At 38.3% G+C, this 23,254-nt stretch overlaps 1 protein-coding gene across 4 annotated transcripts in view; it reads right to left on the bottom strand.

Annotated features, from left to right (window-relative positions):
- Positions 1-4,494: 4,494 nt before the first annotated feature.
- fbxw4 (F-box and WD repeat domain containing 4) overlaps positions 4,495-23,254 on the bottom strand; it is a 65,122-nt gene continuing 46,362 nt past the window's right edge. Inside the window, exons 9-11 of one of the 4 annotated variants that reach the window (XR_009064629.1) lie at positions 22,189-22,322; positions 5,358-5,460; positions 4,495-4,643 (exon numbers count right to left, since the gene is read on the bottom strand). Coding sequence is in view for 2 of the 4 variants with exons in the window: in XM_057848251.1 (XP_057704234.1) it covers positions 8,851-8,893; positions 22,189-22,322 (177 nt within the window). In the remaining 2 variants the exon portion in view is untranslated. Of the gene's footprint in view, positions 4,644-5,357; positions 5,461-7,269; positions 7,492-8,670; positions 8,894-19,293; positions 19,424-22,188; positions 22,323-23,254 lie in introns of those variants that run through there. The other 3 variants (XR_009064628.1, XM_057848251.1, XM_057848253.1) reach the window with 3 other exon arrangements.

Below are 23,254 nucleotides of genomic sequence, written 5' to 3' on the forward strand. Positions count from 1 at the left end.
TTTTATGCCCTCCTGTTCAAAAATTTTCTTCCGCCAGAAAATTAAGATTTTAGTCTTTCTAGTGATGTATCACACATGTATATAGGACATTTCTGAAATCTGGCCAAATTGGGGGTCTCAGAGCGGAACTTCAAGTTATCTGTGTTTTCCGCCATTCAGGTAGGCCTATATACGTACACAGATATTTGAGCCTATATCCAAAGAACGAAAAATCGACTGCTCATTTTTATTTAAAACTACGCAGAATGGAAAAAACAAGCAATTAAACCAACTGTATTACAAACAAACCCCAACAAACTCTAAAGTTTAGCTTAATGTCTGATTGCAAGCAACTATCAGGTGCATACCCCCACCTCCTGTACAAGAGTGTGCAGCACCCATCTGAACTCTAAAGGCATGCTGCTCTCACTCTTGGTTTCTATTGTTCAGTAACTTGTTCACCTGCCTAGTCCTAGTCTACCTTCCTAATCCTGATTATACTCGTGTTGCTGCCTCTACTGCTCATTACGGTATAGTTGCACATGGCTTATCGATTGCGCCGCAGAAATTAAAACGAAACCATTCACAATGAGAAGAAAAAAAAAGTAACGTGTTATGCAGGTGACAATTTAAAAAATAAGTGGAATAAAAATTACCGGTATCATATTTGTACTCAAGTGCAGATACACAAAAATGTACTTAAATACAGTAACAAAGTACTTTTACTTTGTTATGTTGAAATTCGCCTCCCTAGCCAAGCCGCACGGAAACAACGACAGCCAAAACAAGTGCCGCTCGGCCGATGCTGCCTCGCGTGCGCCAACCGGGAAGGCGGAACTTCGCGCGTTCTCTTCTTATTTTTACCCTTTGTACTGACTCCATGTTTCAAAAGTTTAAAGAAGACTCACCGAAAACAGGTTGACAATTTATTTGTCGACAATGGTCAAAAACAAGGCAAAAACAGACGACGGAGGGAACAATGCTGAATCCAAAGCAAGGCTACATAGCAGATTTTTCCGAGCAGCAAATCTGTCTTATCTCAGTGTCCAGTGTTTTTTAAGTCTGTGGGCCGGCCAAAGGTGTGTCCGGGCGTTGCTTTGGGACCATCCCTCTCTGGCCGGTTTCGGGCTGTTTAGGTTCGTGCGTGGATGGGATGTGGTTGGCACAGCGACCGACGCTGGGCTTGACGTCACAAGCGCCTGCAATCAACTTTGTTATCCGGGCTGGCACTACTTGTTATAGGACAAAGCGCGCTGGTCTTCGTCCTTGTTCGTTTGTCGGGAGGACTGATTGCCAGAGTTGGTGCGTCAATCTTACTCGTGGCGCCCACGTTGGGCTTCTGTTATAAGATGGCGTTGTGTATCTATTCTGTTTCTTTAAACTATGGTGTGCTATTTATTTTACATTAGGTGTGTTGAGTAGTGCAGTCCTACAGTGAATATGAGAAATGATACTATTCCCTGATTGATTATATTACGTGTGTTCGAGTAATGCAAACAGTTAAGACGGTGCCTATGAGAAATGGCACCATTTTTCCTTTTCCCCCTCATGAGCGCCAATGAGGTGATTCACTTTACTGTGTTCAAGGCCACTGAGTGAAGTCTGCCTAAACTATAGTTAAATGAATGTGTTATACTAACAATTAACAAACAATTATATGGTGTGTGCGAGAACGGTACCTTTTCCCTTCAGTTACATTCCACCACTGTTCATGGCAACAACAGCGGGAATAAAGTATGTGTCCAAAAACAACTCAATATTATTTAAAAATTGTTTAAATGATTCATAGAGGCTGAAAAGGTTAATTTGCTAGATATTTTCAAAGATTGCAATACAGCAGTTCCATAGCTCATCCCTTGCGTGGTCTTTTTAGTGACAGTATTTCTATTCATAAAGGGCGTATTTAGTGCTAAAATATTTTACAAATTCACTCAGTTAATCTTAACCTGTCCATTTTTTAGAGACAAACAGCTGATAAAGCTCAAATGCAGAGTAAATCGCATTTGTGTACTTTGGATCGCATATGGAAGAAGAAGAAGAAGAAAAAAAAAAAATGCTGTCATTGAGTACTTTCAAGAATAAGTCCTTGATTGTCTACACAATGTCACTCACTCATGCGATGTATGTCAATTAGGCAAGAAATAGCCCAAATATTTATTTCAAACTATAAAACACAATACACACATAATACTTTCCCCCTGAAACAAAATTAGCTCACACAAGCTTTTGAATGTTGAACTGTGATTCATGGGACTTGTAGCTAATTTGGTATAGAATGTATAACAAAAATATATGTTGCCTGATCATATCACGTCAGACAACAAAAGTTTGTTTTTATTGGTACCGTACCAAAAAAGGGCTAAATTCAATAACACAGCAATAGCCTCTTTCATTCACACTAAGAAAAAAAAAAAAGCAAAATGTATTAAACATTAAATTCCAGCTTGGTGAAAAACAGTAGTATTATTCCTTATGTTTTATCGACCATGGATATAAAACAAACCATATCCATGTTGCGCAGCTGCAAGGACTTTATCGTGTTCACCTAATAAAATGTGGGTCTGGATCTGTTGTAGTGTGTTCATCTGCATTTTCATTGCTCAGGTCATGATTAAAGTTGTTGCTCTCACATTCCAGGGAACCACAGTGAACACAGGCATCCTCAGTTTGTCCAACGCCATCGTCCCGATCCCACAACTCGTGCCCGTCGAGCACTTCAATGCCAGAGTCCCCTGTGAAGCGCCGGTACCTGCCCTGCGACAAATCCTTGTTGTTGGAAGCACTTTCAGAGTGGGGCTGTGGAATCCCTGGTATGGCGTTGCAAACTGCATCACTAGGGAAGGATATGGTTGCGTGGTGACAGGATTCATCATGTCTTTCTGTGAGCGGAGGTGTTGCCAGGACGGGTGTGTAAGGAGGTGGGGGAGTAGCTGGACGGTCAACAACTTCGTCATAGGCTGGCAACAGGTAGGAGGGTAAGAATCCTAAGGAATAATAATCAATGATTACTCTCAGCCATTAAAAAAAAAATCTGTCTTTAATAGTTTGAGCATTTGCATTCAAAACGAATCGTGTCACCAGACATATTTCACTGGGGCACGTGCCCCAGTATAAATTTTACCTGTAAAAAAAATAAATATATTTTGGAGTTTAAATCTACATTTACAGAACGCATCTACATCTACAGAACGCATATTTAATATGGTCATATTACTCTATTCACTCCATATACTAGTACAAATGGACATGGCTCCTTAATATGGTAATTTATGCACGTAACTTTGGGTGTGATAGGCAAGAGCTGAAACTCCCGCGAAGCTGCGTTCATGTATATCGGGAGATCTGAGTCTGGGTTCCCAAGCTGAAAAATCCTTCTGATGTGTTGTAAAGTTGTAACGAAGCATAAAACCATGGTTGCTACAAAGATGAGTAGCCTATTTTAATGCTCCAACGATACATCACAAGTTCAGTGACTGTTTGGCACTTTTTATAGACACAATTAAATAGAGGATCATATTTCGATTACTCCAACAACACGTAAATGCAGAATCAACTTTACGTTGCATGTGCTAATTATACAGACGACGATGCAAATTACATCTTCCCACCTGCTTTACAGGTTGGTGCCAGATAAACTGCCCATCCTTGTTGTTCGCTTTTACCTCTGTGTTGATGTTTTTTTTGGTCGACAATACTCATGAATTGCGAATTTAAATGGTTCAACATTTTACATATTATGCAGTTAACTACGCCACTACAGTTAGTAGTGTTGAAGTATAACATTAGCTTTCAGTGAAATGCTCTCACACAAGAGCTTTGTCTAATATTGTGTTAAAATGATTTGTGGTATTTCAACTGTATCAATTCTGATGCTATTTATTGCTATTTGTTTATGACAAAAATAGAATCAATCTGTATGAATTACAGGTAGTCCCTAGGTTACAAACGAGTTCCACTCCTCTACTGGCGACGTAACCCAAATTCCTGCGCAAATCGGAATGAACCCTTTAAGTATCTCTAAGAAATAAAAAAAAGGAGGCTTCCCCGAAATCTCAAAATAACTATCCAAAAACATGTATTATATGTCATAGTAATAAAACAAAGTAAAAAAAAAACATACTGTGAGGTACATTGTGTTAAATCCCGCTATATTCAACGACTATTCAGGCTTTACTCGTTAGTGAGTTGCCATGCTGAGAGAAAAGGGCGCTGTAGGAAGAAAAAGAGGCGAGGAAGGGGGGATATCACGGCAGCTCAGGTCACCAGCGTCGCCTGTCTCAACGCGAGCCTGCTGTCCGAAATCAAAAAACCAGATCAGGACTCGCAAGAGGAGTCGGCGCCAGGGGGAAAGCAGCAGCAGCCTCAGGAGAACAAGGAAATGCGGTTCTACAATGATAACCAGCCTTCTGAAGACTAGCAGTCTACTATTTGGCCCTTGATGAAAAACCATTTGGCATCTCTGGTCCGTGGCAGTGTGGCTAAGACAAAAAAACACTTCTTACTGAGATAAAGGGGAAGTTGAGAGTTGTTGTGAGCTTCTCTGTAGGCAATGAGGTTGATCTCGTTCTGCCGGCGCTGCTGCTGGAAGCGCTGTTTGGAGCGCCAGTGTTGACACAAACAGCAGCATGTCAGGATGCCAATCAGAGTCCACACCAACCAGAACCCTAGAAATTGACCACAAAATATGCCAAGCTAGACAAGTAAATACACAAAAATGCAAATTACACGAACCCTAAGGGAGGTTGGGGGTAATAATGAGTGCCGGTTTATAATTTCTTTAATTGCTTAGATATGCTTCAGTTTGTATCTCCATGTTGCTATGCATGCGTTGAGGAAGAGTGAAGTAATGTGTTCTGATATGGAGTAGGCTGGACATTACTTAGTTCAGACTGCAAGCATATCTAATTCAATCAGATTCTTCATCAAATCTGATTTTTAGGCCTGACTGTTCACACTATTTTTAGCAAGTGTCCAAATTAGATCTGGGCCTGTTCAGACAGGGGCACATTACTGACACACCTGACAGGTTGCTGTGGCAACATAAACGTCACCCAGAAGAGAGTGACATGACAGACAGTCAAACCCATTTGAGCTGTTCAGACTGAGAAACATCTTGTCCATATGTGACACGAAACTATTTTTCGTATATGGTTCAATCAATCTCGCAAAAATCAGATTTCTGCATTTTGTGATTGTTCAGACTACAAAACAGCCATCTAGTTTCAATCTGGATGGGCTAAAAATGAGATTTGCCAGCCTGAACAAGCATAGTCAGCTGGGATAGCTCCTGGGTGTCCATTGTGGGGATAAGCGGTGCAGATATTGTATAGATGTTTTAACATACATTGTTTGAGTGACTGAAGAAGAAGGTAACTTACACCACAATTCATAGTAGTAGCTACAGCACTGTGTTTCTCCACAGCAGTGACCAGATTCACAAGTGTAGTTCTGGTTGTTCAAGCCCATACACACCAACTTCTCCTGTCAATGTAAAAGAAAAGCAATTTTGTGTTAAAATCCTCATGTCTTTTAATTGATTTTTGAGATGTTGTTAGTGTCGATACCATAATTTTGATATTTTTGCATAAAGCACCTCAATACATTGAACCGTAATGTTACTATGGCAGCAGTGTAAAATATAAATAAAGAACAAAAAACTCAAGCTCCATCAAAACAACTTTAAATACATTTTATTAGGGCATTAATTAACGATATAAAACGTACGGTTTGATTTGTATCTACCACTCTTCTTGTTCAACTGTATGCTGCCGATTGTCCTTCCGTGACGCACAACTGCCTTCGCATCTGTATTTATTTATTTCACTAGAACTGTTAATTTTAGTTACATTTTTTAAAGTTATTTTTGTATGTCGTTTAACTCTGTGGCAAGACGGAAGCAAGCAACGACATTTTGTTGCCATAAATCTCACTGTGGTGTTTTTTTTGTTCGCAATGACAATAAAGGAAATCTGAATATGATCTGAACAATTAAGGCTAAGGTAAATTAAAAAATATGTCCAAAATCACAGTGCGTTTTAATTATCGCTTGAGGGGCATTTTTTTGGCATTACATTTCTTGCATTATTGAATTAATTTGTTGATGATATCTTTCTATATTACTTTTTCATTGATTTTATTTCTTATGGACTTGTAGATTTATAATTTTGGGGTCTTCAAATATCGACCAAAAACTACAAGGTAAAAAAAATTGAAAAAGTTTAAAAAGAAAGATCTAGCAAATTAATCGAGATCATACAATACGGAAAAAATCCTAACCTCCAGAAAGAAGAACTATAATTCCGCAATCAACTAATCAGCCCTGATACATAACAGGGGCTCTGGGGATTGATGATTGATGCGAATGAATCCCTATAATATACCTACCATGTTTTATTGTGATTTGTCCGCAAATAACAGAGTAATAGGTCAAAATGATTGTGTACACACCCACAAAAACAACAACAGAGTGGCGGCAGCTGTTCAGCCTGTAAACAAACATTATTCTTTTTGGGGTAACATCTCCTAGCTCTAATGCATGTAAAGAGATTATGTAGGTGAATTTTAGATTCCGATGCAATCCAAGTTCAACATGGTCAGATAATGAGTGTAATCAGTCTGGATTACATAGATTTTTTTTAAAGGTAATTTGTGCTCCTTTAATGAATGTATACACGTTCAGGATGCTGTTCTTTGCTGCTTTCTTGGATTAGAATTTTAAACTATATGAGTGATGCATAAATATAGTTTTAAAAAAATCTATTTGAACTGGAATGGTTGGCAATGAATGATCATATTTTAATGCCAGTTATGGACGTCCAATCCATTTCGACTGGGAGCAGTTAAAGCAGCTACTTAAAAGTTTGTTGATCTGTCGTCTTGGTTAGTGTTGTAAGTGGTAATATGGGCGTTTCTGTGTGTTCAAAAGTTTTTTTGTGCAGATATGGTTCCTCAATGGCAGTCAATGAGGTAAAATGAGATGATTGCATGTTTATTGCACTGACAACGCAACCTGATATCGTGTAAAACTGACAATGTTTTCAAATCAATTCCACTCATTTCGATCAAGATATAGAAGTAGTTCAATAATAAACCTTGACCCAACTCGTAGTTGAAGGGTGAGAACATAATGTGTAATAGGAAATAAGGAGCGCTTGGCTGATATTCAACAGTTCCATAAAGCTAGGACTAACGTTAGCATTAACCTTTCCACGTTACCTCTGCCACCGTGGCCTCGGTCGCCAAACTTTCTTGTCCAATGGTGTACTCAAACATTCCCATTGCTTTCAAGGACAATAATGCGAAATCTCTTAAGAGCCAAAACGCTGCCAACGCGTCACATTGTTCAATACCAAGAACATCTGCTAGGGTGGCTAACACCCAAACCAAAACAACTTGTGCTAAACTTCAAGAGTTAATAAGTTGTCTCTTCCTTCCCACGATTGGTTGTATCAGGAACAGTGTCGTCTCCTCTGCAGTCATTGGCCGTCACAGATATGCTTACGTCATCGGGCACTAGGCAGGACAGAGACATTTACTCGTCATAATAGTAAAGATAATAATAAAAATATACATATATACAAAATAAAATAAATAATAAAAAATACATGAAAATTAAAACAAAAATTACTTGTCGTCTAAGTAAGAAATGCACTGACAAACAATTAAAAAAACAAATAAATATATATATATTTTTTTTTTTACAGAAACAGGGAAATTGCACCTCTTGGGAAATTCTTTTGGAATGCTCAATTCTATAATGTAGAAGGGACTGAAGGTTTGTTTTTTTAAACTTGTCCATATCAAATAAAATAACATAATTACATTTGAAGATTTTGCATAATATACCATATACTAGAAGTGTGACAATATATCGAAATGGTGATACATCATGATAATTTGTATCCCAAAAGATTATCAGTATACACCCGCCAAGAATCGATTTATCGTTTTAAAAAAGTGTCACTATTTAAACAAACAAAAAAGAGGAACTAACAGATTGCTACCAAAATATTCCACTAGAATAGTGTCGAATTTGCCTAATTGGCTGCCATTGACGGCGCTAGACGTCCAATCAATTTTGACTGGGATTAGCAAATGAACCAGTCAAAAATAAATTGGACGTCTTGTGGTGTCAATGGCAGCCAATGAGTTCAGAATATCCTCTAAGGGTTTAGAAAAAAAGTCGTCAAAATTCATGCTTGAAAACGCTTGATTCCATTAACGGTGATAGACCTATACATTTGAACAGGAAAGGAAAGTCCATCTTTTCCTGAATGATGCATTTGTCATCATGGAAATTTGCTAAATAGCCACTTGATAAAGCAGGAGGGTCATTTTTTATAGGGGGCATTTGTGTCCCCAGAATAAATTAAGCTGTATTTTCACTAAAATTAATTTTTTTGTGTATTGTCAATTCCCGTCTATCATAATTTCAAGGGTACAGGCTCCTGAATTCAATTTTTAAAATTTAATTTACTTCTGGTAAAAGGTTGCTGTGTCCCCAGTGTTTCATTCAAATTCAGTCAACAGATAAGTTTCCGAGGTACTTCCGCTTTACTTTCTTTTTCTGCTCGCGACTTCCGTTTTCATGTTATTTTACATTGATAGCAATGGCACTTGAAAGGCATCACTCACTAAAAGTTCTGAAAAAACACTATTTTGAAATAACGCTTCCGTCCGCCATCTTGACATGAGAAGACTACATAAAGAAATGACCGAGGGTGACCACAAATAAAATGTTAGCGTATTCTACTGACTCTATGGCAGTGGATGGAAACGCTATCAGGAACCTGAAAAGCTCCGAGGGATTCCAGTACCTTCACAGCCACAAAGTTGGATGTGTCCTCATACACGAACGCAGGAATTTTGGCATCATGAAGGTGGGGATGTGGAACCAAGCCAGTGCCGCAAAGCTCTGTCCAACAAAGCAAGTGCGCTGGTAACAAAGGAGGGAGACGTCGAAACTGCAAGCTGTACATGTATCGTGGGTGTTCATGTTGTCATGCTGCCGCTGTGGATGGTATGTTCTGTTGATATTACGCCTATTATTGTAATTATGAAGTTTAATAAGTTTTTTACTACAATTAATGCTGCTGCTGTAGCTGCTACTACAACAACACAACCAAAGTTCCGGGAAAGGATGTTCTTCGGTGGGTTTCTTATCAACGAAGTGATAAGGACAAACATATAATCTTTTAGGTGGGTCCTTTAAGTTTAGAGGAGCGATCCATATTCTTGAAATATTGTCTGCTGGCTTCAGATGTTAGGTGTATGGCGGGGTACATCCACAGTGGCGCTTTGTAGCAGGTTGGTGATAAAAAAAATTCCCCTTCAAACCATACAGTGGGGCAAATAAGTATTTAGTCAACCACCAATTGAGAAAGTTCTCCTACTTGAAAAGATTAGAGAGGACTGTAATTGTCAACATAGGTAAACCTCAAACATGACAGACAGAATGTGGAAAACCCCCCAGAAAATCACATTGTTTGATTTTTAAAGAATGTATTTCCAAATTACAGTGGAAAATAAGTATTTGGTCACCTACAAACAAGCAAGATTTCTGGCTGTCAAAGAGGTCTAACTTCTTCTAACGAGGTCTAACGAGGCTCCACTCGTTACCTGTGTTAATGGCACCTGTTTTAACTCATTATCAGTATAAAAGACACCTGTCCACAACCTCAGTCCGTCACACTCCAAACTCCACTATGGCCAAGACCAAAGAGCTGTCGAAGGACACCAGAGACAAAATTATAGACCTGCACCAGGCTGGGAAGACTCAATCTGCAATAGGTAAAACGCTTGGTGTAAAGAAATCAGCTGTGGGAGCAATTATTAGAAAATGGAAGACATACAAGACCACTGATAATCTCCCTCGATCTGGGGCTCCATGCAAAATCTCACCACGTGGCGTCAAAATGATAACAAGAACGGTGAGCAAAAATCCCAGAACGACACGGGGGGACCTAGTGAATGACCTACAGAGAGCTGGGACCACAGTAACAAAGGCTACTATCAGTAACACAATGCGCCACCAGGGACTCAAATCATGCACTGCCAGACGTGTCCCCCTACTGAAAAAAAGTACACGTCCAGGCCTGTCTGCGGTTCACGAGAGCATTTGGATGATCCAGAAGAGGACTGGGAGAATGTGTTATGGTCAGATAGAAACCAAATAGAACTTTTTGGTAGAAACAGTTTCTCGTGTTTGGAGGAGAAAGAATACTGAATTACATCCGAAGAACACCATACCCACTGTGAAGCAAGGGGTTGGAAACCTCATGCTTTGGGGCTGTTTTTCTGCAAAGGGACCAGGACGACTGATCTGTGTAAAGGAAAGAATGAATGGAGCTATATATCGAGAGATTTTGAGTGAAAATCTCCCTCCATCAGCAAGGGCATTGAAGATGAGACGTGGCTGGGTCTTTCAGCATGACCCCATGATACCAAACACAAAGCCAGGGCAACAGAGGAGTGGCTTCGTAAGAAGCATTTCAAGGTCCTGGAGTGGCCTAGCCAGTATCCAGATCTCAACCCTATAGAAAATCTGTGGAGGGAGTTGAAAGTCCGTGTTGCCCAACAACAGCCCCAAAACATCACTGCTCTAGAGGAGATCTGCATGGAGGAATGGGCCAAAATACCAGCAATATTGTGTGAAAAGCTTGTGAAGAGTTATAGAAAATGTTTGGCCTCCGTTATTGCCAAGAAAGGGTACATAACAAAGTATTGAGATGAACTTTTGATATTAACCAAATACTGTACTTATTTTCCACCATGATTTGCAAATAAATTATTTAAAAAGCAAACAATGTGATTTTCTGTTTTTTCTTTTTTTTTTTCCACATTCTGTCTCATGGTTGAGGTTTACCCATGTTGACAATTACAGGTCTCTCAAATATTTTCAAGTGGGAGAACTTGCACAATTAGTGCAAGTTCAGAGCAGAAATTTTCCAAGATGGCGCCGCCCGTGTTTCATTCAGGAAACTTGTCTATAAACAACTAATATGAGTACAAAACAAACAAACAAAACCAAAATAAGTGATATGATTTATTCTCCTGGGCAACTTTATCTTTAATCATGTGTTGTTTTTAAATTTAAATGTATTTTTAAAATAATAATTAAAAAAAAAAAAGCTTTCTGTTCGTCTCCACCATCACTGTCCACTCTGTTGTGTTAATGTCCCATTGAGAAAATTCCCTTTTTAGTAATGGCATAATTTCCAAAACGTTTATCTTTAAAATTATTACTAGATTTCTCATCAAGTATTCAAAGTTATGTTTAGCTATTATGCTAGCACAGCTAGGCCGAGGGCTAACTTTAGCATAAAATGTCCACTATGTTAGTGTTCACTCTGTTATGTCCATATGGCACCTTACTAAGAACATGACCCAAAAAGATTTTGACTGGAAGAAACGCTACTGAAAAATCCTACAGAATATAATAGATGGTAGCTTTAGCAAACATCAAAAAGTATTTTCCTGTCACAAAACTGCCAGCAGATGGGAGTGATGTGGCATTTAAGGTATGAGACCAGCCCTGTTTGTGAGTTCACATTAAAGTTTTTTAGAGGAAATTCTGGTCAAACCCTAATGGTTTTTCTCTTTAAAGGGAGGAAAAACAAGAAAAAAAGGATGCCCTCCCCATCTGTTGTTTCATTTCATATAAACAAAATGTGTGTGTACGCACAGTAAGCACAACATTGTTCGTCTTGAGCGAAAAGGTTTACAAATTTGAACGTCTGTTATTATCACTACATCCAACAGATAGAGCCAAATGATGAACTGGATTCACCTCCAATAAGTAGTTTCAAAACAAAAATAAAACCAAGATTCTCTGTTAAAAGCTCTTTGTTAAATATTGACAAATATCAGAGAAGCATTACTAGGGTAGCCTACTATACAGAAGAAACTTGAGACAAGGATCTTCTTGTGTAGCAGAAATTCTATTAAGGAATGTAATCCAATATGGAGCTATCACTTACATCTCTAGTACTCTTGTACTAAATATAAAGTAGTATGTAAATCTTCTAAAACGGTAGCTCACTTGTAACTGACACTCTTGACCCCCCCCTTTTTCAGTCATGTAAAATGCCCTCTTCCGTTTTCCGACCTCATTCATGACATCTTGATGTCTTTTGAACTTTTTTTTTAGCCCAGTTAAAGGGAACAAAAGAAAACAAATCGTATTGTTCTTTGAGGAATTTTTGTTTGTTTGCCACTTTTCATGGCCTCTTTTTCTAGGGCACCTCCTTATTCAGGATCCCAAGAAAGTCAATGGCTCCTTACATCCCAGTTTGACAAGTCAGGAGGATACATGCTAATCCCCTTAATCTAGCCTTTCTCTCGCACACTGCCACAGGGAGAAAGGGACCGCAGAGAGTAATCCTGTCGGAAAAACAATAGGATTAAGGGCCCAACCCTGTGAGCGACAATCACGCATCCAGTGACTGATCTGCAAAGCAGGAGCCCCGACCACTCTCTTGAATGTGACTTTATTTTTGTTTGGCGGGTCTGACAAGGATTGAGGTGATGTTGGGGAGGGATGGGTGGGATGTGACATGGGGAGTTTACTTCTTTGAGCGGCTGTTGGAGGTCTGACAGGCATGTGGTCTCCTGAGCATCAGGGAATGACTGACAGGTGAAGTGTAAGGACCAGGTGGGATTGCTATGAGCGGGAGTTTAACCATGGGGGTTGTGTGTGTATTTGTGAAAAGAGTCATCACCAGGATTTTTGAAGAAAAAAAAAAAAAAAAAAAAAATAGTGAGGAGGGACAATAATTTGACCATAGTGAAAATTTCTGAGGTCTGTCCTCTAGTTAGAAAGTGTCTTTAAACTGCGTCAATATGTTAGACTAGTCTAATAAGTACAAGTGGTCATTGAGGTGAACCGCACTAAACATGGACACAGAGCTAGGTAGTACTTTACAGTGTTACAGTGGTATGAAAAAGTATCTGAAACTTTTGGAATTTCTCACATTTCTTCATAAAATCACCATCAAATGTGATCTTATCTTTGTCAAAATCACACAGATGAAAAAACCGTGTCTGCTTTAACTAAAACCACCCAAACATTTTTAGGTTTTCATATTTTAATGAGGATAGTATGCAAACAATGACAGAAGGGTAAAAAGTAAGTAAGTAAACCATCACATTTAAAATTTTGTGCCTCCCCCCTTTTGGGAACAATAACTTCGACCAGATGCTTCCTGTAGCTGCAGATCAGTCTGGCACATCGATCAGGACTAATCTTGGTCCATTCTTTACAAAACTGCTGTAGTTCAGTCAGATTCCTGGGATGTCTGGCATGAATCTCTGTCTTTGACTTGAACACTCCATAACATGTATTTTGTTCCTCTGAAACCATTCTGAAGTTGATTTACTTTTGTGTTTTGGATCATTGTTTTGTTGCAGCATCCATCCTGTTTTTAGCTTCAACTGTCTGTCAGACGGCCTCAAGTTTTCCTGCAAAACATCCTGATAAACTTTTAAATTCATTCTTCCATTAATGATTGCAAGTTGCCCAGGCTCTGATGCAGGAAAACAGCTCCAAATCATGATAGTCCCTCCACCATGCTTCACGGTGGGGAAGAGGTGTTGATGTTGGCGAGCTGTTCCATTTTTCCTCCACACATGACGTTATGTGTTACTCTCAAACAATTCAACTTTGGTTTCATGAGTCACCAAAATATTTTGCCAAAACTTCTGTGGAGTGTCCAAGTGCCTTTTTGTGACAGCAGTGGCTTCCTCCGTGGAGTCCTCCCATGAACACCGTTCTTAGCCATAGTTTTACATATAGTTGATGTGTGCACAGAGATATTGGACTGTACCAGTGATTTCTGTAAGTCTTCAGCAGACACTCTAGGGTTCTTTTTTTTTTTTTTTTTTTTAGCTCTCTGGGTATTCTGCGCTGAAATCTTGGCGTTATCTTTGGTGGATGGCCACTCCTTGGGAGAGAAGCAACAGTGCCAAACTCTCTCCATTTGTAGACAACATCTCTGACTTTTGATTGATGAACTTTTAGAGATGGTTTTGTATCATTTCCCAGCTTTATACAAACCAACACTCCTTGATGGCAGGTCTTCGGACAGTTCTTTTGACTGAGCCATGATGCACATCAGACAATGCTTCTTATCAAGACAATTCTTACCAGATGTGTGTTTTATAGCGAGCAGGGCAGCTTCAAACCACTCATCAGTGATTGGGCACACACCTGACTTAAATTGTTTGGTAAAAATTGGTTTCAATTGCTCTTTAAGTCTCCTTCGGCAGAGGGTTCATTTACTTCTTTTTCCCCCCTTCTGTCATTGTTTGCATGCAATCCTCATGAAAATATGAAAACCTATAAATGTTTGGGTCGTTTTGGTTAAAGCAGACACTGTTTTTACATCTGTGTGATTTTGACAAAGATCAGATCACATTTGATGGTGATTTATTGCAGAAATGTGAGAAATTCCAAAAGGTTCAGATACTTTTTCATACCACTGTATATGAACTTAAGTCACTTTTGGAGAAAATGTGCTTCTAAGAGTAGTTTTTCCACGGCATACTTTTTAATTCTAAGAGTAGTTTTTCCACGGCATACTTTTTAATCTTACTTGGGTAGACTTATTCCACTAAATTGTAACTACACTAGATTCGTTACATTTGTCCTCTTTATCAGTGTTGTTAATCTTACTTTATAAAAGTAATTATTTACAGTTACAAATTACTTCTCCCAAAAAATAATTGAGTTATTAACTCAGTTACCTCAACGTGAGAGTAAGTAGTTACCCGGCAAAGTAACTGAAGTTACTTTTCATGTTCTACACGTTATTACATGATCCATTCTATCACGTCTTTCACATCAAATATGTATATAGTGTCTGATTGAATTGAACTCTTTTGTCGTCCCATCTCGGATACTTGGCTTTCATAAAAAAAAAAAAAAAAAATCCCAGTTCATCAGTAGAGTTCCTCATTAACCATATTTACAACACTACATTAAGGCAGCATAAAATACATGATGAGAGGTGCAGAAGATTCACTGAAAGTTGAAAAACATCCTTTGATTGCAGTGCTTGCCACAAACGGATGTGCACCTACATTTTCATTATTCTTTTCCCTAAAAATATGAAGGGAACCAAAATCTCAAAAGAAATATCAAATTTTAAATAATTAATTTAATGAAATTTTCATTTCGCTTGATTATTTCCCCCCCTTGTTTTACTGCTTATTTTCATGACGATTCTATCCCGGCTGAGTTTAGTGACAGAACACCCTAAACTGGCCAATCGCAGGTCACTTCAAGAATAACAAAACATTTGCAAAACCGTAAAGACTTAAGACTATTTAGAGCCTCAAATGAACCCAAGAAGCATGTTTTGTCCTTCAAGGCAACTCACAGTGTTAAATAGAAACAGTAAGAACTATTGGATCGTAAAGATAATTGATTTCAGTTTTATTTGCTTTAGTAATGTTATTGTTTTGACCTTTGAACTTAGCAATAGTTATAGTAATAGTCCAAAATAGTTTTTATTTTGACGCTATTAATTGATGCAGTTTAAAATGAAAACGTGTCTTTTACTTTGTAACCACTAGAGGGCCCTACCAGTATACTATACAATTGCATTTGGTAGCTGAAATGAGTTTCAAAGACGAAACGAAAAACAATGAACTCAAGGTTCTTTTGATATTCAATCCCCAAAGTAAGATTCACACAAAGCAAATAAATCTCGACCTCCCATGTCAAAGAAGCATGGCATGTGTTCAGTGAAATATGAAATAATAACAAAATGATAACCAACTTTTTGGTTGGAACTGCTGTACAAGCTGAATTTCGTCGGGGAATAATGAAAAGATATATAATACAGATCCAGTGAACAAGGCAAATGACACCATATGATCTCTTATTTTCAGATTATGTATGTATTCTTGTTTAATGCAGCTAGGTATGGAGGACCAAAGCTGCCAAAATTTAAAAATTCAATAATTCATAAAAGTTTAAAATAAAAAAGGACTAAAACAAAACTAAGATTTTTTTTTTTTTTAAAGAAACTAAATAAATAAGTAATTAAGAAATTAATATGGAAATGAATACATAATTAAATAAAAGCAAAAATAAAAATGAATATAAATACATAAATAAATAAAGATTCAAAATTAAAAATATATACAAAAATAAATACAGGTAGTCCAACCAAGTCCCGTTCCTACGTAAATTGGAATGAACCCTTTAAGTACCTCTAAAACTTAAAATACCTATCCAAAAACATGTATTATGCATAATATTAACAAAGTAAAAAATAAGATACTATACCGTACTTGCCATCAATGCTGAGAGGTGTTACTGTTAAGCCCCTTTCAAACATACAGTGCCCTCCATAATTATTGGATTTATAATAATTATGTGTTTTTTAGCTTCTAATAATAGACCATGACCCTAAACATATGGCCAAATCTACACAGAAATGGTTCACCAGACACAAAATCAAGCTCCTGCCATGGTCATCTCAGTCCCCAGACCTCAACCCCATTGGGGTGAGCTGAAGAGGAGAGTACAGAGGAGAGGACCCAGGTCTCTGGATGATTTAGAGAGATTCTGCAAAGAGGAATGGCTGAAGATCCCTCTTTCTGTCTTTTCCCATCTTGTGAAACATTATAGGAGAAGATTAGGTGCTGTTTTGTTGACAAAAGGGGGCTGTACAAAGTATTAACACCAGGGGTGCTAATAATTGTGACACACATTATTTGATGTCAAATAATTATTTCTTTATGTGGGATTTTTTCCCCCCTCTGAATAAATGCACTTGTATTGAAGGTTGGATTTTTCTCTTTTTTTCCATTGAGGTCCCATATTATTTAGAAAAAATATATATATTAGAAGCTAAAAAACACATAATTATTATAAGTCCAATAATTACGGAGGGCACTGTATGCTGATATCCGGTTAAGTCCCGAAATTTAAGCGGGTAGTCCTTATGTCTGCAAGCAATCTGTTCCCCGTTCGACTGACACGGAGATGACCCAGACATTAATTGGGTCACGTCCTAGTATAATGTCCGGGACTTTCCCGGGAAGCGGTGTGCGTTGCGTGAAAGCAGGCGTTAAATTCCCGGGTCACAACACGATGACGGATGACGTAAATATCATGGCGGGCAGATAGTCACTTTCTCTTTCTAAGACCAAAATCGGGAAACAAACATCGCAATTATCAACATGGCAAAGTGGAACGATAGCAAAATGAAACTGAAAACATAACGAAATTAAATTGCTACCGGACCTTAGAGCCTAGGAAGAGAGAGTCTATCGTCTATCTTTGGAAATGGGTGGTTCATTTTGTTGACAATGCCGACCAAAAATTACGTAATGTCCGTTTATAAAATCCCATCCCCCGCCCTTCCTGCACAGGAAGCGCCGAGTTGTCAACACAGGAAAAGTCTGAAATTGTCAAACCCGAGTAATTCCCGGTACACCTTCCCATGTCTGAAAGCCACGACACGGGTTAATGCCGCGTCACATTACACGGGAATTTAGTGGGATATACTATAAGTCTGAATGGGGCTTTAGCAACTGAAAAAAAAAAAACGACCGGGGACAAAATCGCGGGCGAGACACCGGCGTCGTAGGGCCCAACTCTGTTGGGTACGTCGTAACCCGGGAACTATCTTTATGGAAATAAATACAAAACTAAATACTGTATAGCGGTACCTCGACATACAAATTTAATTTGTTCCAGGATCTGGTTTGTATGTAGAAATGGTCATATGTCGAGAGGGATTTCTCCACAAGAATACATTATAATTTAATAATTCGTTCCACAGCCTAAAAACTACACTTAATTCTTAATAATACTGCAGGTACTATTACAAATAGCAATTTTAAATTATAATTGTTAAAATATAAATGAATTGAAAATAAAAAGCGTTTTTCTTGCCACCTGAATTTATATAGTCTGGCGAATAGAGGTCGGAGGAGACTGCTGGTGTGGAGGTGGACGAGGCTTGTTACTCTGATCCTCAACTGATCTATTAAATGAGAAAATATATGCTTATGCTACTTGTGTAACTCAATTGATCGAGATTTGGAACCGGCCTATAGTTTGCATTACTTTGGCCCTGTAAGGATTGTGTTTGGAGCGTGTTTGTAGACATGGTTTATGACATGTTCATGACACGTATGGCCACAAAATCAAAGCTTTGTAGTGTGAAACTCCAGGTGCACTGTATGGTTGTTGATAATCCAGGATCTGTGCAAAGTAACCCATCTACTTGTATCTTTACATAGTAAGAAGTAGATTTGGGGGATCAAACATGCAAATCCCCCACGGTGTGTGATCTGAGGTGCTCGGGTCAAATGAACGTACTTCCAAAACCGTGTGTATCCACAGTGATGTGTTGGGTTTGTCAAGAGGATAATGTGCCTTAATCTCTTCAAAGACTTCAGATGCATTCAGACAGCCCAGTCACAAAGTTGGGAAAGAAACGTTTGAGTAGTCTTCCTCACTGGGGCGGTGTGTACATTTTTATGTGTCAAGCATGTGTGTCATCAACGGCCCTCCGGCTAATGGATTACCTTTCTTGCGGCAGGCTTCAGAATGCTTCTTCTGTCCAACAAATGTGTTCTGTCAGTCTTGTTTTTAGAATCTTTCTAGATTATAAAAATGCCTAAAAGTCACTCTATTTTAGTAATTACAGATTATAAGTAAAACTATTTTATTGAGGATTCACACTTTGGTAGCCTAGCCTGCCAGATTGTTCCATATATCCACTATCATCACACATGTCAATTTGGGATAGCTCCAATTGAGACCTTTTTCATGGGAGGAACCTTAAAAAAATATGTAAAGCTGCTGATTGGATGATGGCGTTTCTCGTTGCACTCTCGAAACAATGTTTCCTGTCAAAAAAAGCTTTTAATGACGTTCTTTGCACCTCTTTTCATAGGGAAATTAGGTGCATTTCAGACAAAACGTTTTGACCTAAATTGACTTATCTACAAGAACAGATTTGTATATATTATTCAAGCAGATAGTTTCTTCCTGATCACGTCTGCAGCTCCCGCCTCTTTCACCTGATTGGCCTGCCATCAGATGGCCGCGAAGCGGTTAGACCAGTGGTCTCCAAAACTACAGTGGTACATACGAAGTTTATTCGTTCCAGGACCTTGTTTGTAAGTTGAAATGGTTGTATGACAGGCAGGATTTTGCCATAAGAATACAAGATAATTCCATTGATTTGTTCCACACCCCGATAACCTAAACTAAATCCTTAATAAATATTGCTACAGCCCGTAGCAAAAAGTATGGACTCACCAGTCTCGGATGAGCACACACTCAGATATCATCACCTTGTCCAATGCAGATTCTTAACTCTTGACACCTTGTCTAATGCAGATTCTTGACTCTTGACAAGGTGATGATGCTGGAACTTTGGTTTGGTGCCATTCCAGTGAGATTTACAAAGATGACTGCCTGAAGAAAACATCAAAATTCCCTCAGTTCTTGATGATATGGGGCTGCATGTCAGGTAAAGGCACTGGGGAGATGGCTGTGGTTAAATCTTCTATAAATGCACAAGTTTACATTGAAATTTTAGACAGCTTTCTTATCCCTTCAATTGAAAATATGTTTGTCATTTTCCAAGATGACAATGCATCATGCCACAGGGCTAAAACTGTTACAGAATTCCTTGGAGAAAGACTCATCCAGTCAATGTCATGGCCTGCAAATAGCCCAGATCTAAACCTTTTTGAAAACCTGTGGTGGAAATGGAAAAAAATGGTCCACAGCAAGGCTCCGACCTGCAAGAATGATCCGGCAACTGCAATACAGCAAAGTTGGCACCAAATTGATGATGAATACTCATTAAGTCCATGCCTCAGAGACTGCAAGCTATCATAAGAGCCAGATGCGGTGCTACTAAATACTAGAGATGTGTTCTGATTGTTATTTCTTTGCTTGTTTCTCATGATTCCATATCTTTTTCCTCAGAATGGAGTGATTCCATATATATTTCCCTGCACTTGCTCTATAAAAGTAACATTTACTGACCACCACAATGTTTTTTATTCATTTATTTTAGTGTTTCTGAATGTTAAAGAGTTGCACTTTTGAACTAATTCATTATTTTTAAAAATCTTTTTATCTGACTTTGTTGTACATGATAAAATGTCTGAGTGAGTGTTCGTCCGAGACTGGTGATTCCATAATTTTTGCTAGAGGTTGTAGTACTATTACAAATGGCAATTACACATAGCAAAAAAAAATAAAATATCTACAAAAATCATAATAATAATTCCTGTCATAATGTAACATAATGTAAAGAAATGCTTTTCCGACGAACCGCTGCGACCCAAGCCATCCTTAGAGATCTGATATTTGGTCCTCCATGTAGGAAAACGGTGAAAAGTGAGTCCAGTTTTCCTTGCCCTTTTTTGTCGTGGGTGGGAGACGCTGTTGCACCCGGTAACACAACAATACACACCCATAATTTCTTTCTAATACACCGAAGGAATTAGTTTAGCACTACCACACGTTACAATCCCCGTTGAGTCTGCCGGACCGGAAGTAAAGGATATTACCAGCATGGAGGCGTGTCCAAACAATGACATAGTACGTCCCATTCCCTATTCTGAAATAAATGATTAAAAACCTGACAAAGTTGGTGATTTCTTTGACAATGTTACCACAATAATAATTGTCACCTTAACTTATAAAGACCGGTGAACGGAGGTCGGAGGAGGACCTTCGAGATCGTAGACATTCTACGACCGTACTGTCGAGCCAGTTCATGGACGTGCACACCACGCTCATATTTTTCTATCATTTCCATCTTTATTTCAATGGTAAGCCTCACCTTTTTCCTTCTATCTCCACCTGCACTAACCTTGGAACCTATTTTGATTTCTCTCACAAGAAAATCAGTCGTGCCTCTGTCTTGCGGGAAAACAAAGAAACTGTGACACAGTCATAAATCGTTGTATTTCGAACATGTTGTTAGATGTAGAAACAAATGGCAAATCAAATTTTATGTCGAAAAGTTCGTGTGTCGAAGCGATCGTGTGTCGAGCTACCAGTGTATTTCACAGACTGTAGGGCCGAATTGGGAGCAGGATTTCATTCCAACAAAACAAGACGAGAAGACACCTTTTAACCAAACTTTTGTGTTACAAGTGTAATCAGTTAATTGCAGTCAGGTGCTGCTTGTTTTAGCAGAAACCTCATTAGTTAAACTGTCTGTGCTTGATCGGTTGGAAGAAAAACCAGGACCCACAGCTGCCCTTGAGGACCGGTTTGGATACCCTGGGTTAGACCCTCAAGGTGGGCAAGATTGTTACTGTATAATGAATAAATGAATCAGACAGGTCTGTCTTGCTTGCAAGGCTACACTTGGGATGCATATTTAAAAAATCTGTCTCCTGCTTTTAATCTATCACAGCAATTAACTTTTTAATTTCCTGTCCTTTTTCAATGTATGGACATGAAGAAGGTACATGGGAACAGAGATATCACATACATAGGGCTAGATGTCTGATACACGCTGTGAGCCAAGGGGATTGGGACATCGTCATGTCATGTTGGCCATTCAGGATCAGTGTTATTCAATATAAAATTAGAAATAATGGAGCGTTTGAGTTGTAATAGCCATAGATTGCTCAATCATCAATCAATATTCAAATGGATGCTTTGTCATAAACATCAGAGATGTAGTAACTTTACTGCAAACATAAGAATATTTTAAACATCACAACTATTTGTTTTAAAGGAAACTGTTTGTATATCCGGCAAGAACTCAGAGAGCTATTTTAGTTAAGGAAAGCACTCACTTATGTTTACTACAGTAGAGCCCTACCAGAGAAACCCCCCGACATTGCACGGCCGACTCCGCCTTTAGATATCTGGATCTATGTCTATGGGTCCGAATACATTTTAATGTTGAAATAATTTTAAGGAGTTTGAAAATACTCCCTTTCCGGATGGGACCTATCATTGACTTTATTTAGGTAGAAACTGTTTACTGTTGGAGGAGCTCTTTTTATTTTCTACTGATCATTAACGTTTATTTTTGAATGAGATCAAACTGGAATCCAACTAGAACGCATTGTGTTAAACAAAATGTCCTGTCTAAACGGTATTAATAACACAGTCATAATATTTTGAGTTGCCCTAAGACACTCCAGAATAAAAGGCAAGAACACAAATGAATTGTAAAAAATATTATATATTTTATTTGTCACCTGACATTGATGTTGAGGTTGTGTCTGAAGTCTAATGAGTGGAGTGCAGTAGAAAGGGCTGCATACAGGTGAGTGCTGCTGAAACGCAGACAGTACACTGGGCTACTCACTGGGTCAGAGCTCAACTGGAAAAACTGCACAATAAACAAACAAAAAATTAACAACAAATTATTATTATGAATTATATAAAGACATCATCATCATTACAAATATATGCATCTCTTTCAAATATCGTTCAATTTGATGGCATATGGTTGAAGTCAGGACTTCCTGCTAGTGTGTTCATTGTCTTTTGCTTTAAATTCTTTTTAGTTTGGTATTATGCTGTCTAATTTTGCATTCATAAAAGTATTGTCAACTAATTAGGTTTTATTTTCCACCTATGTTTCACTAAGCAGTTTCAATAAACTCTGAGTCTAATTCTGAACTCTGAGTTCATCTACTTTGAGAGACAAAACTGAACATTCAAAGTTTCAGAACAGCTGATTTTCCTCATTTTAATCAGCTCGAAGTAGTTTCGCCCCAATACTAAAAAGCCATAATTAAATGCGCCCTGATTCAATGATTCAAGGTAGGCATAAAGCACTTAATTTAAAGTACATTTGGAATGTCTTAAAAGGAACCTCGGACTGAAAGACTTATAGGCTCAAATAAGCCACAATTGTTCCTTTTTAGTGAAATATGTTATTAGAAACACATAAAATATTGCCATTGATTTAAAAATCGATAATATTTAGCACATGTTTTGTCCTACGGAGGGTGCCATGTTTTATGCGCACAATGGAGGCTCGGGGTGATGATGTAGATTGTCACTATCACTAGACAAACACTACCGGGTTACTCCAATTCCTTCTTTTCGACGAGATGTCCAACACATGCGCACATCATTTAAAGCGGTTAGTACTTACTATTTGTGTTTATGTTGAGTCTTTTATTACCTTTTCATTGCCTCAAAATACTTTTTGCATGTGTTTCCCTCTCATATTTTTAAGCATTGTGTTTTCTAGTGGTAGCTTTAAAGCAGATTGTTGATCTGTTAACCACATTAGTCACGTAGCATATTTAA

The sequence above is a fragment of the Corythoichthys intestinalis genome, chromosome 10, assembly GCF_030265065.1.
Source record: "Corythoichthys intestinalis isolate RoL2023-P3 chromosome 10, ASM3026506v1, whole genome shotgun sequence".
Classification (NCBI taxonomy): domain Eukaryota; kingdom Metazoa; phylum Chordata; class Actinopteri; order Syngnathiformes; family Syngnathidae; genus Corythoichthys; species Corythoichthys intestinalis.